Source organism: Gallus gallus, chromosome 4, assembly GCF_016699485.2.
Source record: "Gallus gallus isolate bGalGal1 chromosome 4, bGalGal1.mat.broiler.GRCg7b, whole genome shotgun sequence".
Classification (NCBI taxonomy): domain Eukaryota; kingdom Metazoa; phylum Chordata; class Aves; order Galliformes; family Phasianidae; genus Gallus; species Gallus gallus.
In genome coordinates, this window is record NC_052535.1 from 39,475,680 (window position 1) to 39,495,839 (window position 20,160).

The following is a 20,160-nucleotide window of genomic DNA, read 5'->3' on the forward strand; positions in this document are numbered from 1 at the left end:
AGCTCTGTGCAACAGAGAAGTTTCTGTGCAAACAAGAAACATCTTTCCTCTGAGCCGGTTTCAGAACCATTCAAAGAACCAGGAGGACTCGAGTCTTGTAGCTGAAGAGCAACTCCAGTACGGAATGGAATTACAGAGAATCAGTGTGGCAAAAAAATTTCCAGTTGTTTTCTGGGAGGTTTGAATGAGGGTGTGCTGCTATTGGCGTGTTTCATTGATTTTTAAAACAGCTTGTCGGGACTAACAAACAGTGGTCAAAATAGTAAACGTAGAGAATGTCACAAATATCCCATACCTTACTGAGACAGGACAGAGTTATTTTGAGACTATACATTCAGAGGTTTCCTTCTACTGTTCATTTCCTAGCTGCTGGCTAATATGATAGGGTGTGTTTATTCTCCCTCCCTGCCTTAAATTGCTCAACACAAAGACTGGTCTATGCAGTGGGAAATTACTGTACTGTAGCTTCAGGAGCACACTGACAAATTGTTATTCCATACAGAGTGCTCATAAAGACACTTCTACTAAACATAAGCAGATCACACAGAGGCACTCATTACCACTTCACTACTTCCAACTCAATGAGAATTAAAAGTATCCACACCTGGAGCTATCACAGAAAACCTGGTGTCTGTAAATCTTAGCTTGTGCAAATAGCTTTAGCTTGCTTTTGTACATAGGCTTAGTGGATGCAATTGTCTCCTTTCCTCTCTTTATGAATAGCAACAGGGAAAAGAGAAAAAAATTGTTCTGTTTTCCACCAGTCACTGGAGGTGAGAACTAAAGAGTTCCACAGAAAGTCCATGACTTTTAGTCCAATATTTGTTCATTTCTATCCACTTCTGCTTACAATCAGAGAATACTGTAAGCTGTGATCACAGTAGCTCTGAATTGAAATGAAGTAGAAAGACAACAATGGTTAGCGAACTGAACTACTCAATCACAGTCACTTACTTAAGTGAAGGCTGAGTTTTTACTGAGTCACAGATTGGGTGATGTTGGAAGGCACCTCTGGAGTCACCTGGTCCAGGCAGGAACACCTGCTGCAGGATGGCCAGGGCCACGTTTAAGTGGCTTCAGTACTTAATGAGTCATCTCTTTTCTATTGTGCTTTTGTAGTTGGTCTCATCTATTGTTATTACATTTTAATTTGTGAAAGACTTCACAAGTAGAAGTACTTTTATCAGAGGCCAGTAAAGCCCATTCATGGTACCATAATGCACCTTTATCTGTCCTAAAACAAAAGCATTTAATCCTGTCAACAGAAGACATGCATCAACATCTTTGTAAGCAGCCTGCAAAAATATCCCTCAGAATACTCAAAAGGACAAAAAATTTGTAGTGTCAAGAATGTGCCAAAAAGGAGATGAAAATAAAGCTTTTGGTTTCTCTCACAGTTCGCCAGTCTTCTCTTACCCAGCTGAGAAAAGTAAAAATACTGTATAAATGTGTATGGAGAATTCTATGGGAGTCAAAAAGCGACAATAGCAAATACGTTTCTTCTTGTATCCTGTTCACCGCAGTAAACGATGAATATTAAACCCTAAAACCCTTAAATCTGGAGTATTCTTATACCAACATTTCAAGTGGGGTTCTTCTCATCATTCCAATATCCACTTTTTTTTTAACAAAGCAGTTATTCAAATGAAATGCTATGCCATCACAGGATTTATATAAAAGAAGCAGTAACAGAGGTCACTCTGAGCAGTGTCAGTACAGCTGCATGGCAGAACCTGTACAGCATTTCTAAATTCCTTGTGCTGATGGTATATAATTGCTTATAGGAACATTTAATTTTCTGGTGGAAATACTTATTCTCAAACCTACTGTTTCACTGAAGCTTCGTATACACCACTATCTCCAGCTACAGACTCATCAGACACGGCAGCAGATACACAAGCTGTCTTCTCTGCAAGCAGATGACTAGCTGCTCTTCTTGGCAAGTCAATACCTATGAAAAGAAAGAAGAATGAAAATCAGTCCAAGAGATTAATAGTCAGAAAAAGAGAAGTGCATAGTTTAGAAAGTTGTCAAGTTGAAAGCAGTGACCCTTAACTGAGCATCACAGAGTAGTTTTGTTCCACATCATTAAACATTCTGAGACTGTATTACTGGTTCCACATGTTTTGGCTAGAGATATATCCAAACTGATGAACTTGAAAATGTACAACTGTTATTCCATTCCAAAATACATGCTTCTGTCATCACCTGTATCAGCTGAGCTAGTTATTATCCTTCATTATCATCATTATTAACTCCCATTATCCTCATCTATGAATCTGTATTTGCTATGTTCACATTCTACACTATAGAAACACTTCAGCTACGTGCAAAGTGATTGCCTACTTTTTGTTAAATATTTATAAGTCAGACAGAAGCACTCTCCCCGGTGATATAACTACTAGAAATGAAAAATACCCTCTGGTTTTCTATCATCAAAAAATTTTTATTCTACCGAGTCTTTACTATCAACTACTACTCATCTTTAATCTTCAATCCTTATTCATACACTAGTTTCAGGCAGCAAAGCAACAGCATTCACTGAAAGCCACGTTCTGCAACTCAGTTAGTTGAGGGCCTATGCAGTACTGTTATCTGCCAAGGGGTGAGGATGTTGGTATGCATTATGGTCCCCACCTGAATCATGACTTTACATCTTGTTAAGATGTTTAAAATTTAAGGCTTCAGATTAGATGATTGATTGCTGCATTTGCGCTTTTACTTATGGCAGTAGGAATGCTTTTTCCTTGATGATGAAGTGCTCTTTCCCTTCCCCCCCACCATGTGAGGGGTGAAGGTGATGACATGATTTATTGATTACCCTTAGGAATTACCACAGCAGCCTGAATTGACTTTGACAACGACAGAGACTGACTGTGGAAGAACTACATGATATTCCAACTTGGTTTCTGACAGCAGAGACATGTACAGAGGAGGAAATGTATGTATGGTTCACCTGTAGAAAAAAGTCAGAGACAGACAGACAGATTGGTGAGCACTACATCTAAATAGCCAAGGTAGATTATGATATGAAATTACTAGCTGTACTGTCTTAAGCTACGTTTGTCTGCGCCCAGATTAAGATTCTCTAGTATCTGAATTCATACCCTTGTACAACCTATATGTTAGGCTGAAATATGCCATGCAGGTTTTATGCCTCAGGCTGAGTTTGCTGAAAACCTTTCCACTCAGCATCGCGGCAGTTCCAAGAGAGAAATTAGAGTAGCAACACTGAACCAACCCCAGCTCCGTACCTTACTTTTAACATACTGAAAGCCTCGCCATGAGGCCCATTTTACTCTGGAAACTAGTGGTACAGGAAGCTTAATTAATTTCTGGCTTTTCAAAATTGCTCATTTTGGCAGCCTTAATGGCCTCTCAAAGTTAATGTTACCTAATTACCAACAACACTTCAATAACCCACAGTGTCATTCATCCCATCTTCCTTAAAGAGAAGCAAATTCTGGGATGGGATGGCTCATCCTTTTGGAAGTTACCCAGACTAGCTTAGGTGCTCTGTTCTACCTCATAGATGGGTAAAAAGCTAGAAGCTATGAAATCCATGTTAAAAATGGGCAGAGCAACACTGTAACTTACATGGCATGCGGGAACTTTCTCAACTTACATACAAAATGAACTGCAGATATTTTGGTGACAGCAGGTTCAAATAACTGTATACGCATACACAAATTCTAACTGTTGAGCCCAGAAATCTCCTCCACTGAGGAGACATGCTTGTAACTTGTTCTTCAGTAAGAAGCAAAGTATCTGAATTCAAGTTACTAAAAAATAGCACAAGGTATTTTTGCTCCGTCCTCAAATGTTCTGACAATACCTAAGGACACCATGCATCCTTCTTGTCTCCAAGATCCAGCTTATTTTTCTTCTGTCATTTTTGAGGATAGAAAGTTGAAACAGCTATTGAACAGATGTGGATGGAATAGGGCACTCACAGGTCTCTGCACCCAAAGCTACAAGTTACATAGTACCCCTCAGAAATACCGACCACCCACAATGGCAAATCTGAGCCCATCAAGCCACACCTCAGTTACAGGAGCTTTCTCTTCTCAAAAGCCATTCGCTTGTTCAAAATCTTTCTGTTATGTATATACGTTTTCACATTAGATTTTTTCACAAGTTACCTGAACTTCCTTCATGCAGAGAAGACAGAGGCTGCCTAATGCTTTCATTAAGATCCTTATCGTCTGTAGGAATCTGAGATCCTGCTCTGGCTTCCGAGTCCAGTAATATTTGGTTCTCACAGAGACTAATGCCTGCAAAATCACAGTCTTCAAAGTCTGTACTGAGGTGATGCAGAGGGGAATTTTGAGCAGAGACAGAAAATGCAGCTTCTAAAACCAAAGGGGAGCCTGGGGGAGACAAGGAGGACAGTGAAGACCTGGAAGACAGCGATGTCACGGATTTGGGAGGCTCAGTCAGTTTGGGCTGCTCTGTGGCCGAGGGAGAGTCACTGTAACCCAGTCTCCCATGGGAGCTGACCACTTCATTTTCATGAATAGTAGTGATAGGCCCCGAAGGAATGTAACCACTTTTTTCTTGCAATATGAAGTCAAGCTTATACTGATAGTCCAAATCTGTTATTTGATCGCCTTGGTTATAATAGAGATCCGTGGAGCTGAGCGAGTTGAGCGACCCTCTGCTTGATGTGTTCAGAGATCCCCGGCTGGATGCCAGAGATCCCAGACTGCTCCCTGACGACACAGATAGCGTACTAGCTGAGAGGCTGCAAAGAAAGAACAAAGACATACACTGATGTTACTGAACTAAACAGTGCAAGGAGAGAGAAGATTGACTGGGAGTAATGATTTCTTACAATAGAATGCTGCTTGGGGCTTTATTTTTGTTTTTCTTTCTTTTTACACAACCATACTTGTTTTAGAAGCAGTGTGCCCAACCTGCACACCCTCAGCACAACAGAAGCAGCTTACGGACTATTCCCAAAGCCCCTTTTTTTCCAGAGAAGGCTGCAGCCTTCACAAACTGGTCTGGCAGTGATAGCAGCTCTCTCAGCTGCTCTGCTCCACCCTGGTGTGAGTGCTCATGGAGACAATGTCACTGCAAAGGAGAGAGGTTATGACAGCAGAAGACTGCTGTCACCCCCAGAACAATCTATGCAGCCTTCCCTCTGCCCAAACACCTGGGAGAGATGGCAGCTCTCAGAAGCAGAGAACTCACAGCAGAACTACTTTGCATCCAGTTCTATAAGCACGGTACAGGCCATGAACATGCAACCTTTTCGTGTTTATTAACACGAAAAGCAAAGGTAAGGAGCCCTGCCAGAGAAGCTGAGTGTCACTGCCTTGGCTCCGGATTCTGCTGGGAAAAAACATGTCAGGAAAAATAATTCAAGGCAGCCCCTTTTAAATGCAGCAGCAGAGCTATCAACTTTAAACATTTTGCCACTAGGCTACACAACTGTCTTTAACAGGACAAAATGACACTTCAGTCCAAACAAACAAGATTACAAAATATATTTTAAGAAATAGTAATAAACATTTAACCAACTAATCACCAATCAAGATGCAACTTACACAGTCTGGCTGAGATGACTGAAATAGCTAAGCCACAAGTAGGATGGCATGGCTAATTGAAAGAGGATCGTTATAAAATACTTAAAAATATTATTCCCCCTAAATCCCCATTTTGATTTCTACATTACCATAGCTGGAGTTTGACCAAATTCATGATTTTTAAAACAAATATAACAGACACATAGTTTGATAGCCAAAGGTACAGTCCAGAAGTGGGAGAAATTCCTCCCTAGGACAAGTTGCACATGTCATTAAATACTAGAATTCCCACCAGAGCAATGAGTTTGAGTTCACAGTTGCTGTAACTGATTACATTTTATTATCACTAGGAATTGCGTGAAGCCAGAATCAGATTTCGAAACAATGCCTGTCAGGAAAATATCCTGCTGAGGGTATTTCTCTGCCTACAGGAAGCACAAGTCAGAGTTGAAGAAAACCAACTCTTCACACAAGTATTTACACACATCCATACTGACATTTATTCACTGAGCCTCTGCAGTCACTATGCAGGCTACAGTTCTCCTTTTACACAGATGTCTGAGAAACAATTTTGTCTCCTCAGTGACACCATTTTGTGATCTGACCATTAACGAATTCCTGATTTATTTACACTGAAGCAAGATAATGTATCCCTACTCAGTTACAGAAGCTATACAAATTGATCCATTCAATCCAATCTTGAATACTTTTTGAAAATAGAGAGGCATGCCGGGTTCACAAGATGGCAACGTGGTTGAAGCTACTGTAGTTGTGTTTTGTTTTTAAATATTAAACAAATTTTGCTCAGCCTTCAGCTCAGAGAAAAACCTGAAAATGAAGTTTAGACAACCAAGTCCACTCCACTGTTACTGAAAATAGGTTCCACATGATGCGGTACAACCTCACCTCCTAAGCTGTGAATGCAAATAAGTCGTCAATTTTGTAGTTTCTTCAAGTTTCTGTACCAATTCTTTTCTTCTTTCCTCCAATTTCAATCTGGAAACAGAAATAAATGTAAGTAAAGTGTGCCTGAGAAGTCACGAGGCTAGAATACTTCACAGATAAGACACAAACAAACTGAAGACTGCCTGTTTTCATCCGGCTGCTGACTACTGAAATCCAAGAGACTGCTAGCTCGCAATCCTATCATTAAGTCCGACCCACTTCAGCAGAATGACTCCAACTGCAGAACACCGAGTGCTTCAATAAACCTGCTGAGCGTACAAGCAGGCACAACAAAAGAACACCGGCATTAATTCTGATCATGCAAGAACTTGGGGTAGCATTGCAGGAAGTTTAAAATTAAAGCACTACTTTTGATTTCAGAGTCTTCCTAAAGAGACAAAGTGCAATAAATCAAAGCAGGACCCCAGTGTAAGGTTCCAAGATGAGAGACTGTTTTCAGGAGTCCTTGGAGATGTAGAAACATTTACCAACAGCTTTTTCATCACCTCTGAGCAATACAGCCCATTACCAAGGTTTGCCTTTATTACAGAGCAGGATCATCGCCTCCTGCACCACTAACCAGCCTTGCCCTAAGGCCACAAATGGCAGAGTTCTCCAATTCCTTCTGGCTGACTGCGAAGAGAAAGGATTCAGTATCCTTTACAACGGGCTTTTCCTTTTCTAACTCTCTTTTATCACTCCATTTGCAGCACCATACACACTGCCTTTTCCTCAATGGAGTCAGCCAAAATCCTCCTGTAGTTGAGGATCAGTATATTCTCCTCCAGCCTCTGTTTAGTCAACTGATACACATATCAAGTTCTCAAGCAACTAACCTGAGGGATGGCTACTTTAAAAATTTGAGGTTCATCCACAGAAACCTTCTCTTCTGCCCTTCTGGCATCTCAAGGATGTGCAAATTAAAATTTAATTGCAGAGAACATCTCAAAGAACAAAACCAAAAATCACCCATTCCTTTGTTACACAAACTGAAAGAAATACTCCAGAGTTCCCAGAACTCACTCTCAGAGCGTAAGATAGCAGTAAAAAGGCATTAAGTCCTCAATCCAACAAAGCATGAAAAGCACTTGCTTACACTCATGCTTATTCAGCGAGTGAATCTGGGTTATGCAAAGGTGAATAAGTTATCCCGAGGTCAGCCAGGGTGTGAACTTCCACTCCACTGCATACGCTGTGTGTGCTCTTACATGGCAACGATGTGCTCATCTGCCAGAACCTGCTAACCTTGTTAAAAGCATACACAGCACTTCACTCTTCGCTCATGTTCCCAAAACAAGAACTATGCTCATCTGTGGTATCAGACGTTCTTTCCCACCATTTTTTTTTCCACTATATAAACCCTTCTGCCTTCTTTTAAAGCATAATTCATCCCGCTTTCCTCAAGCAACGGTGCTCTTCATTAACTCTTTCTTGAGTTACACAAATTCACAACATTTCACATTCCACAACAAATTAAAGTATTTTTTTCTCTTCTTCTTTAGACCAAATTCAAAACTTTTAAACCCTCTGAACTTATAGCATAGGCATGATCTTTAATATGCCAAACCATCAACAGGGAAAACTCCAGTTGCAACCCTCCTATCCAAAGACATCTAATACTCATTGCAGGTGTGACATGTCAGTGAGACACCTTTCCCCAGTTCTGATCAGAAATTGGAACACTCAGAGACATAAAATCTTAAATAATAATAATTAAAGAAACCTAAATTGCACACACTTCACTTTGTTTAGGTGGAAACTAATGTGGATGTGTTCGTTTATGAGACATGAGTAGGGGTTAGTTTTACAGGCAAAAGCACAACCAATTCAGTGTTAATTGTCAAGTTAAACCATCCCTCTAACTTAATGCCTGTGATTACTGAGAATACTTTGCTGAGCACTCAAGAAGTAATGGAATCTCCCTAGCATGAATGCAGAGGCAAGAAAGCAGCAAGCAGTTCTCAGCAGCCCCACAATCCAGATATTTCTAAATAGCTGCTGGAAGGCTCCTTCAAGCAGTGAGACTGTACCCTGTCTCCAATTTTTTGAAGCTGATAAGTTATGATTTATGCCTTCCATCTGCAAATTGACTCCAAGTACATCTACCAGTGGTAGTTTCAGCATTCAACATAACCCAGGGATACACCAACCATGTTTTAAGCCAGAGAAAGCTGCCTGCTTATTTTCTCCCTTTAAAAAAATGATCAAACAAACACAAAACCTTAAAAAAGGAAAACATCTTGTCATATCAAGCTCTTGGCAATCTATAGCTTCTTACACTTTTATTTCATTATCTGTACCGTAAAACAATGGAAACATAAGGTATTCATGAAACTTCATTAAATAAAATAGTAATGCAATGGTAGCGCTGTGCTGTGAAGATGGTGCATCTCCTCCACCAGTAATAGAATCCAAAACAAAATAAAATGCTAATGTTTGATCTGGTACAATTAACCATATGCTTTTCTTGAATGGGAGAAAATTTTATTTGCCCTTAGCATATCAGATGCCCAAGTTTGGCATCTGACATGTATGTGAAAAGTGTTATGTCAGAATTGTCTTTGGCACCAACATACTTACAGCAGCATTACAATCAAAACCTCAGGCTCACATTTATTTGTCTATGTGAATTTATCATGAACCCCTTATTGCCTATTTATTGATGGAAGTCAGAAAGCAATGGATCCAAAGTAATTTAGATACTATCAACACATTTCTCCTGTAGAAGTGTGGTTCCAGTGGGACACAATCCTTTGAAAACACTTTTGAATTCTCAATACAGTGTAGTTTAAAAATATTCAACTGCAAGCAAATACGTTCAAACACGTTATTCACACACATCTCTTGTGTAGACGACAACAAATTTCCTCACTGCTCATCTAAAATTTAGGACCCAACCTCTAATGCCACCAACAGGAATTTCACCATCCAGCAGTGATGGTGCAATAGCGAGTGTTTCCTAGCAGAGTCTTACAGTGCTGACTGTATTACTTCAGTAAGGCAGGTGACATTGATACATACAACAACATTTTGTGCTTATTGGTTTTTTATGTGAGCTAGAGGTTCCCATAGGTTTACCATTTACAGTTGATGAAAAGTCCACTTGTGACCATCACCTTTGATTTTCTCCAACTCTGAACCTGGCTAATACTCTTCTATGGTGGAAGTTGCTTTGGTTATCAGTTAGGAAGTGAAAAGTTAGGAAAGTTTGATTTTTATTCCCCCCTCCCTTACCCCCTCCTTTTTTTCCTTTGGTTGCATTTTTGCAACTAATAAAACTCACAGTAAAAGGCTTCAGATGTTGCAACAATCAAGATAATCTTTGTAACCTGAGTTCAAACAGTTTACAGCTATTATCAGAAATCAGTGAATGATGTATTGCCCTCCTGCTGGTATGCTGACATTCCTCAGTTATTTAACGTCTGTCATAGGCATTTTCATGCTGGTAACAAACGCAGAGCAACTGATATTGCAGAGCACATACAGGGTGTTCGTATTCTCTCTGAGTACAGAAGAATTCTTTGTGTTTCTGCCCAGTGGGCTAATAACAAATTTAATTAAGATCTACATAGAACAGTTACTGAAGGAAAACAGCCCATCAAGGCACAGTTCACACCGTGTAATGAGTACAAAGGTTAGACTGCAGAAAGTGGCATTTAGTATCAGCAAAAACAACCCCTTACCTTTCAGCAAGTGCTTGACTGGGTGCGCTTTTTACAGAGTGCAGCTCCTCTTCAAGTCTCTTTCTTTCTGCTTCCAGCTGCTCCAGCTCATCTTGAGTACGTTTGCGTGGTGTGATAAACTGAAGTTCTTTTAAAAGCTCTTCTTTTTCATTGATTAACATCAATTTTTCCTTTTCCACATCCAGTGCCCCAGGCCAGGCCTCACCATCTAACTTAGACAGTTCAATCTTCAAGTTAGCCATGCTAAAATAAAACATAGCAGATTTTCCTGAGCCCAGCACAGCATGTATTTTCCATGAAAGACAGAAGTGATACAATATTTTGAAGGTATAAGTCCAGAACAACTTTTTCTAGTTAAACCCGTACTTTTCATTACCTTTACTTCACAAGAATGCAACTTTGCCAGAGATGCAAACCACCTATCCTGGCCAACAGGCCATGTACTCTTCTCTGTCTCAGACACCTCAGAAGAACGTACTTCTGAGAAGCACAAAGCAGTCAGCAGCAAACTTTCAAGCTATGCTGTCCTAAATTCATCTATCTCATATATGGAAGAATGCTAAAACAGATGCCAATACCCAAATACACTAGAAATGAGTTTCGTTGTTCAAATCCTGAGTTGAGTTAAATAGCTCAGTCCTAGTCAAGAAAGGTTATTTCCAGTATTTAGTCACCAGAACCATTGTGTTGTTGGGCTCAGCTGTGCAGCTTATAAAGGGTAGGTTTTGCAATAGACTCATTGTCCATTGGGAACTATATAAAACATCACAATTCCCCAATATACGTTCCACATATCTATCCAGATGATAACTTTTAGTCACTTCCAGCCTTAGCTGCACCTGAAACAGCTGCATAAAACAGTGGAAGCTCTGAACTCTGTAACAGCTCCTAGCTTTCTGCTCTACTTTGTTGTAGGCTGGGAAAAAGGCAGAGAAAGGAAAAGGCAAAATAGAAGGATATTCCCATTCTAGGGCAAGAGAATCTTATCTGTTGCTTTTACTTATTCCTATCATAGCAAATACACCTAAGTTAGCTCAGCTGATACAAGTCTGTGCAACTTCAGCATTAGCAGGCACTACCTCAGTAATGACCATTCTGCATCAACCACACATGCATAATTTGGATTGTACAATCTTTCCATTGTCCTGACAGATTTCTAGGCAAACACACTTCTTCCTTCCAGTCTGTTTTCTGCAATTAACAAAACTAATAATATCATACTTATTTTGCATCTCGGTTATTAATTTACAGTACATTGCGGCATCTAGTTATGATAAAAGCTAAGCGCAGTTAATATTAAAGCTAACTATCCCACTGCTCATACTAGAGGCTTAAGGGGAAGCTCTTCTTTCTTTTTCCACAGGTAACCATATCCTTCTTTCCTTCTCAAGTGCATCCCAATGAAAAAACAACAGCTTTTAAAAACAGCCAGAATAAAAAAGAACACCCACCAAACTGCTGCTAGAACAAGTGTAATTCCAAGTGATTTTACTAAAAAACAATGCAAAATAACTCAAATTGGAATACAATCAGCAGTGTTACCATAAAGACATGGTAGGGCAAAATGAAACGAAGCATTTCAACATACTTTGCAGCTGTTATATAAATATATATAATTTATATTCAGCAATCCTTTAGAGGAGCTGTACACAGAGGGAAAACAAGGGAATCATTTCAGATGGAGAAGGTGTTAAGATTTTCATCTCCAGGTCACCGATTCCTGCTGGCCTTGTTCTGAAAGTAGCTGCTACTGACAGCTGTTTGATGGCCTAAGGAATGGGGCTGTGGTCTCCCAGCAGTTCTTTTGCTCCTCCTGCTACAGATAACTCTCTGCTGTTCTGACTTTTCTCTGCTGCCTCATCAAGAAAGGCAAAGGATTACATGGATATGAAAACAGAACCGGTTTCACACTTCTGAGATAGTCCTTGCTCAACAAGTCAATAAGGCATGTAGCTGGAGTTTCACCACATCACAACATGACTGCCAGCATAATATGTCAGATCCTTCTGAGTAGCAACTGCAGCCTGACAGTGAATTTGGCATAGCTGACAAACTGTGAATTCTTTATTTTGCCAAAGTCAGTAGCTTCTACTTATTTAAGCAACAGAAAAGTTTGCGCCACATAACTTTATACTGTCCTCAAAAACCCAAGGCAACATTTGACCACTTCAAGAGGCTGTGCTGGCTAAACAACATAAAATAAGCAATGCAAAATTATCTGCTAATTTCTGAATAGAGAAGTTCACTCATTAGATCTTCTTTCCTTTCTTTTTTTCTTTTTTTTGTTGTTTTTGTTGGTCATGTTTTTTGTGGGTCTTTTCTCTTGTTTGTTTGTTTGTTTTTTAACATAAAGCAACTATGAACTTGCACATTTAATATTTCAGAAAAGATGGTCAATACTTATTTTAACTTACAATGGCCAGAGTAGTTAGAGGAGATGCAATTAGATACTGAAGTTTGGTATATATCTTCATTATTCCAAGATATGCACGCTTTATTAAGTTCACTCAGTAATTACTAATAAAAACAGTATGCTCCAACACTTCAATGACTTTAACTGTGTCTTCAAGTAATCTGACTGTCTTATTTAAAGTGCAAAGGAATATTCATTATTTGAACATTTTTAGACAAAATTGAATGAAGACACCATTTAAGAAGTAATTTAACATTAAAACACACTGATGTTATACAGATCAAATACATAGTTATGCAAAAATTAAGTACTTCATCTACTGCAATTCTGACTCATCTTCTTGGTTAATTTGTGAGAAAGTAAGATTTTATGCTGCAGTTGTCCAGACTCCAAACACCGTGCTTTTCTAACAGCTAGAAGTGGTACACTGATTACTGCCACAGTGCCTTTTTATTCTGACAAATGAGAGACAAAACATGACAGTGTGACTGTCTTGATACCAAAAAGTCCCAACAGAGGATAATCTGGTTTCAGATAAAAGAAAATTGAGAGCAAGTGCCATCTAGATAAATCTAGAAAACCATCTGACAATGTTATATATATACGATGACTTTGAGCCAAAATCATGCAAGTTCAATGCTGAAGAAACACAATAGCTTTATCACTCTAAATCAATTACATTGATTATATAACAAAGCTTTATGATCCATAATGATGATAGAAAAGATTACTGTTGTTTCCAGCAAGAACGGCTGGAAGCTACTATTATATAAAGAATATACATCTGGATTTCGGAAAACGACTGTGCAGCCTCTCATCTTAAAAACATTAAAACTATTCAAGCTGCTACTTTGTACTTATAAGCTAAAAGTTCTCTTCCTGGTTCTCTAATTGACCATGCCACAGTATTCTAAATGAATCAATAATTAAGTCACAAAGCAAGCGTCATTATAGGTACAATTTTCAACTACGGAAAAGTGCTAGTTCTTCCTTTATTGTCTTGTTGTATAATATAAAAGAAAAGAGCCTTGGGTGTGAGATAACTTTCTACATTTATATTTCTCTTTAATTACATAACAAAAAGCTGTAAGGTTTCTGAATAGCTGACGTGCAATTTATTTGTTTAAATAATGTAAATCTGCCCCCAGTATTATGCAGCACTACTCCTCTGGTGTAGCAGAATACATGTTACGGTAACCTGGAATGTTGTGCTTTCTGATGCCTATTCTTCAGTGCCGTGGCAATCCATCAAAACAGCACTCCTTTCAAGAGCAACCATTGCAGAGCCTTATTTGAAAGACATTTCACATTCATCAGTGGGGCAGTTCCTGATTTCCCCTCTCCCTAGGCTATTAAAGAATCACCTTGCAGTGAAAGCAAGTATTTAAATTATCCTAAGTCAAGGCTGGATGGGGCTCTGGGCAGCCTCACCTAGTGGCTGGCAGCCCTGCCCATGGCCGGGGGTTGGAGCTTGATGATCTTTAATGTCCCTTCCAACCTAAGCCATTTTATGATTCTAAGTCCCAGGGAAAAAAGAGATAATTAAGCTTACAAAATCTGAAGCGGAACTCGGAAGCATTATACCTGAAGAACCATCAGTTGCATAGTAAACTGAAATGATGACCCCAAAGAAGGATGTAAATGGAAGTAAGTAGGCTGGTAGCCTTCCACTGGAACACCAATTCACTCTATTTCCACAACCCTGGAACTGATCACGTAACTTTTCATTTCATTTCTTAACTTACGCAACTTAGCATTAAATGTAAAAACTACTGCTCAAAAGCACTGCCGGATCCTGAAAGCCTGCTTTGGCCCGCAGGGCCGTCCACTAGATGTCACTGCGAGCACAATGTTAGCATCGGAGAGGTCGAAAGCGCCCGACTCAAGACCGTAATTTAACAAAGCGACTAACCCCATTACCTTCTCTTTGCCTCTTCATATTGAAGACTTAGTCTGACCTTCTCTGCTAAATTGGATCTACTTCTTGTTCCAACCTATTGAAAAAAATATTAGCCTTATCACTGTGCAAAACTGTAAAACAAATCAACAGTACAAAACAAATGCCCAGGCTAGAAAAATTACTTCTTAAAAAAATGAAACCACACCCACCTTTGGCCATACACTTGCTATTATGTACGGGGTTAGTAATATACTCAGTGCTGTTTTCTTCTCATACAGTTCATCTGCTTTTAATTACCGTACTACCATATTCCAGCAGAGTAAATCACGAACATTTTCAAAGAGGTCTTGCATGGACTGAAACCCAATATTTTGATCCACTTCGAACCCCCACTGAACTCAAAATTCAGGGTTAAATAGGTGCAATTCCAGGGCAAGACTTCAAAAAAGAAAAAATGCTACAGTCCATAGGCAAGCTTAGCCCTCTGGTTGGAAAACCTAGTACAAACTCCTCCTTATAAATTCAGCACACAGAAGTATAAAGAAGGTGCCAAAGTTAAGCACAGCTTTCTGTCACTGTAAATATACTGTCAGTGAAACAGAGAAATTATTAATGAATCACTGAAGAGACAGTTCCCTTATGTTTTTTCAGCTGTGGAAATGAAACCGCACAGTTAAATTTTGAGATCTTGTTTCTGAAAATTAAAGACATTTTCAGATCAAAGTAAGTCTGTAAGGTACAACATCCACATAGTTGGATCCAAAAAATACTATTTACTTACATTCTTCTTCACTGTACTGGAACTACTTGATTAAATCCGATTGGCATAAATGCTTCATGCCAAATATGAAAACTTCATCTGAATACCGATTTAAATTTGAAGTGGAAAATCAGATGACTGATTCTAAGTAATTTTCTCTTAAATGTGCATATATATAACACCTATCAGCAACAGTAAACAGCCGTTTGTAACAGCCAATTCCATTAACCACAGCATTCTGATTCAATTTCTCTTTACGTTTGACAAAATGGAAATGCTCACCTCACCAGAGATGTCAGTCTGAGACCCCGTATCCAGAGTTTGTCTAGAAAAACACAGCTGGGAATTTACAGAGCTGAAACTCAGGTCTGGTTCTGATGTCCCAATATTCCGGTCAAGACTGAATTTCTCTTTCAGCTTTGCAAGACTCTGTCCAGGAAACAGAGAACAAGATGGTGTTAAACTGCCTTTGTACTTTTGTACAAGTTCTCTAGGGAAGCTGCTTTAGCAAGGAGTTGCACTAGATGATCTCCAGAGGTCCCCTCCAACCCCTGTCATTCTGTGACAAACTTTATAGTGTTTATACTGGTTTCTATTCAAAAGATACTTATCTAAAAGACTCCAGCATATATACACATATTTTTACTCAGGTTAGACAAACCGTCCTTTTAACCAAGCAGTTCTTAAGTGACACTGAGTACAATCACATCACTCTGGTTCTTGTTGCCTATCTCACTCTCTTGCTCTCCTTTATAAACCAATCAAATATTTGATTGATGCAAAATAAATAAATAAATAATCTGCTTTCAGAAACGAATGCAGAGCAATTTGGAGAACTTGTGCCCATTTAGAAAATTGCTACACATCTCAAAATATGTATCTCAAGTTTTGCCCATGTCATATTTTAAATGGTGTTTGAGAGGTAATATGCACCTCACCTACAAGTTCAGATACCTATATTCTCACTGCCACACGGGCTTTTTGAATTAGGAGAGTCACAGGCTTCAGTTTCTGCATCTCAAAAGATATTTTAACACTAGTTTGGCACATGGTTTTGCAAATCCCTTAAAAAATATAAAATGTACAGTACTTAGCATCATTAAAGTTCCTTCTGATGAAACAAATCCACACAAAACTTACGCCAACCCCAGAAAATACCTTCATTAAGTCCTGTTTTTCTCTCTCCCCTGAACTTATCGCCTTTCTGATGGATTTCAGTTCACTCAGGATGGCTTTGGCCTCACATAGTTCATACCCGCTCTGGCCTCCAGACATTTTTTGGTCAATTCTGTGGAAAGAAGAGCATATTAATACTGCATACTGCAAATAATGTTAACATCTCTGCTGTTCTGTTTCAGAGAAGCATAGTTAGAGAACAGAAGGGCAAGAGTAACTGATAATATTGCCTTTAGCAGACATGCAGAGAGAAAAAGGACACTGAATCCTGCCTTAAAATACTTTCTGTGTATGGCAAAAATGTCAAGCTATCCAACACACACACAGTGGATGGGTTTTGCTGACACAGAAAATTTTATGAAAAGGAAAAAAGAGCATGTTGGCATTAAAACCACTGATTCAGTCTTAAAGACATGTGGGGCACAGAGCACTACCTGAAGCAACATCCCTACACATGCTACCAGGAGTACAACATACTGCTGTCAACACGATCAAATATCCTATGCCCACCCACCCTAACCCTCTGCAACGCAGAGGCAACTTTGGGGGATGACTTTTGTTCTATCAGCTATTTGCAATACTCATAGAAGCAGAATATATTACGGGCAGTATTCCTCTACCCAGACCCACAACGTGACATCCAGACAAGCGAGCTTGTAGGTACTGATTGTTCTTGCAGAGAAGGCACTTAACCATATTCTTCCCTCAGCTTCCATCTCGTTTACCCTAATCCTAAGCACTAACCACCTAGAGCAGCTGCTGCGCTCACCCAGTCACCAGGCTCTCTTTACTCGCTAAATCTATGGATAATTAATACCATATGTCACACACTGGATAATTACTCAACTACTGGAATATCAATAATTAAAAACAAAAAACAGTAACTTAAAAAATAAAGTTAGAGACAAACATTTTTTCATTTTGGTTTTTACATATTGGCTTCAAGAAATTGAGTTTGTAAAACTACGGGTTGGAGAAACGTGTTAACTGAATATTTTATAGCACCATACAAATGGCTGCAGCTGTGTTTCACAAAATTAAAAACAACAGGCATCTTCACCATCTACTAGAGAATGCATTCCTTTATCGTACAATTGGTTTTCTGTTTTTATCATCAGCTATCATCCTTCTACAAGACATTAACCTTGTGAGCGAGGAATGAACAATTGGGCAAGAACATAAAACACCTGAAACAAAGTGTTCTATTTTTCTTTTAATTTTGTGCACAAATTTATCAAGCTTCTAAAGCAGTCATTAAAGATACGAGAGCATCTTTTTTCCTTTCTCCACCTTTCAGTTTTTCTGCAAAACAGAACCAAATTTGTGTAAAAAACATGACTCTGCACTCAGATTCCTACTCAAGAATGTATTTGTTTCAACTTGGAAGTTCCCCAAACTCTTTCATAAGTATGCACACACCTACTCTCCAACAGCACTCAATTTCTGGTAACCTACACCAAGTTGCCAAGGTCAGACAGATACAGGATATGCCAACAATTGCAGTCATGAATGAACGCTTGGGTAATAAATACACCACATGCTGCCTACTAACACGCCGTGCCACATTCAAATTGCAACTGCTTTATTCTATATATAATTAAGATGGACAAGAAGGATCTGTGACATATACGATATTCCTTCTCCCTGTTTTAAATTAATGGGATTAGTACTGTTCAAAAGCGGCTGACTGAATTTTTTAAAACAAACGCCCATTGTATTTCTGTGGAATGCTGTTGACAGTTTCTGAAACATGCTTTGGATTCCTATCAAAATGGCCTGTGAGCAAGCTGCTTTAAAACAATACCTCATTGTTGAATTAATATAATAAAACCAGCGTGATTGGCTAACCTTTAATCTTGGGACAGCAGCGTGAGTTTTTATTACCTTCAGCTTTAGAATCAATATGTCTTTCTCTTCTAAACTTTGCTTTGAAATCCAATTCATGTTTAAATAAATTCAATCAGTTATCTTTTTCTCCCTTCACTCCACTCTACTCTTTATATATTTAAATAACAACAACAAAAAAAAATCTCACATTTCTGCCTTAGTCAAAATGAAAGAAGACAGTGACTTCACTGGCATCCTCCTAAGGTGCTGAAGGGCTTCAGTTCCCAATCTACTACATGCTCTCGTATTTAAAAACAACAACAACAAAAAAAGATTTGCACCATTTGGACGAGTCTGTAACTATGATAGAACACCGAGACGGGAGGTTTAGGTTAGATATTAGGAGGAAGTTTTTCACACAGAGGGTGGTGACGCACTGGAACAGGTTGCCCAAGGAGGCTGTGGATGCCCCATCCCTGGAGGCATTCAAGGCCAGGCTGGATGTGGCTCTGGGCAGCCTGGTCTGCTGGTTGGTGACCCTGCACATAGCAGGGGGCTTGAAACCAGATGACCATTGCAGTCCTTTTCAACCCAGGCCATTCTATTATTCTATGATTTTCATTCATTATTTTCCTGGACTAGAATTTCTTTCTCCCCATTCAAATAAATAAATAGATAGATGGATAGATAGATAAATAAATAAATAGAATCCTACCGTATAAAACTATTCTATTACTATTTTAGGGCCCAACTAAGTCAGGAGCAGCACCGACTGCTCAGACTGAAAATAAATACCTAAATACATAAATAAATGGGTTTCTAATAATCCAACTTGGATACACAAAATGCTCCCCTGGCTCAGCCCTTTGTAGCCCAGGTATCACAGCAGCTGGAACAAAGAAAGTCGGGTCTCCAACCCTCAAATTGTGACTCATTTCAAACCCAGCACAGTTCTGCCATCGTTTATACTTCTGAGATCGGCATCCTCCTCTTTCTCTTTGAGTTCAGATGTGGGGAAGAAAGACAGACAGACCTAATTACTTCCTTCAGTTTTTAGGGTGTTTTTTCCTGTTTGTTTGTTTTGTTCAATGGGACATGCAAAGCAGCTAAATTCCTCCTAGGAACACTTAACCACTGACTTTCCTTCTGCCTCTTTGCAGCCAAGCTCTTTTGTGAAAAAAGTAGAAGGAGGAACAGATTTCTCATGTTAACACTTCCATAATAGGTTTGCTATTTCTACAGATTTCCTGTTCCTTAACTGCAACAGAAAGACTTGTAGATTCTCACGTTTCCCATAATAATCTCACATAAGATGTATCCACTTCTGTGACCGAAAAAAAAGTTCATACAACCGAATTAAGTCAACTTCAACTATTTTTTTATTACTCACTGTTGCAGTGTTTCAAAGCCCTGTTCCTTGTACAGCAGCTCCTGCTTCATCTGAGAGAGTTCCCTCTTCAGCTTCTTAACCTTGTGTTAAATCAAAGCAAGACTTAGAAAATTCCTCTTGTTAAACAGCATAACACACGGCTTTGAACAATTAGCATACTCTACTTCGGGTGAGGAAAATAAAGAAAGAGTAAATTGCTCTACTGACACACATTAAAAACAAAAAGATCTGTTCTCTTCTTTACGTCTATGGGCAACATGCTTTAGTATTAAAGGGACACAAGCAGATTAAATCACATTCCTTATTTGTATTGATACCACACTGTGTTATTAAACCTGAGAGAACTTTAGCAAGTAATTTACTTCTCCTTGTTAAGCATGCATTCCAACTGTCCTACAGGGACATTCCTGCTTATTTTTAAGCTTACTGTATTTTCACATTCTCATTCCAGGAAGCTCTCAAGTCATTTACGCTGTAAAAACCAAGTGTGGACTATGCTTCTTTCTATGAATTATCCTTTCTCATAAAGCTTTTC

The 20,160-nt window shown here is 39.0% G+C and overlaps 1 protein-coding gene across 4 annotated transcripts in view; it reads right to left on the reverse strand.

The window, feature by feature from the left end:
- The window catches only part of WWC2 (WW and C2 domain containing 2), an 88,106-nt gene that overhangs the window by 21,519 nt on the left and 46,427 nt on the right, over window positions 1-20,160 (reverse strand). For all 4 annotated transcript variants that reach the window (XR_001463612.4, XM_015276544.4, XM_025149946.3 and 1 more), the window contains 8 exons: window positions 19,626-19,705; window positions 16,391-16,520; window positions 15,515-15,661; window positions 14,493-14,566; window positions 10,160-10,402; window positions 6,438-6,527; window positions 4,143-4,744; window positions 1,828-1,951 (listed from right to left, as the gene is read on the reverse strand). Coding sequence is in view for 3 of the 4 variants with exons in the window: in XM_015276544.4 (XP_015132030.2) it covers window positions 1,828-1,951; window positions 4,143-4,744; window positions 6,438-6,527; window positions 10,160-10,402; window positions 14,493-14,566; window positions 15,515-15,661; window positions 16,391-16,520; window positions 19,626-19,705 (1,490 nt within the window). In the remaining variant the exon portion in view is untranslated. The remainder of the gene's footprint in view (window positions 1-1,827; window positions 1,952-4,142; window positions 4,745-6,437; window positions 6,528-10,159; window positions 10,403-14,492; window positions 14,567-15,514; window positions 15,662-16,390; window positions 16,521-19,625; window positions 19,706-20,160) is intronic.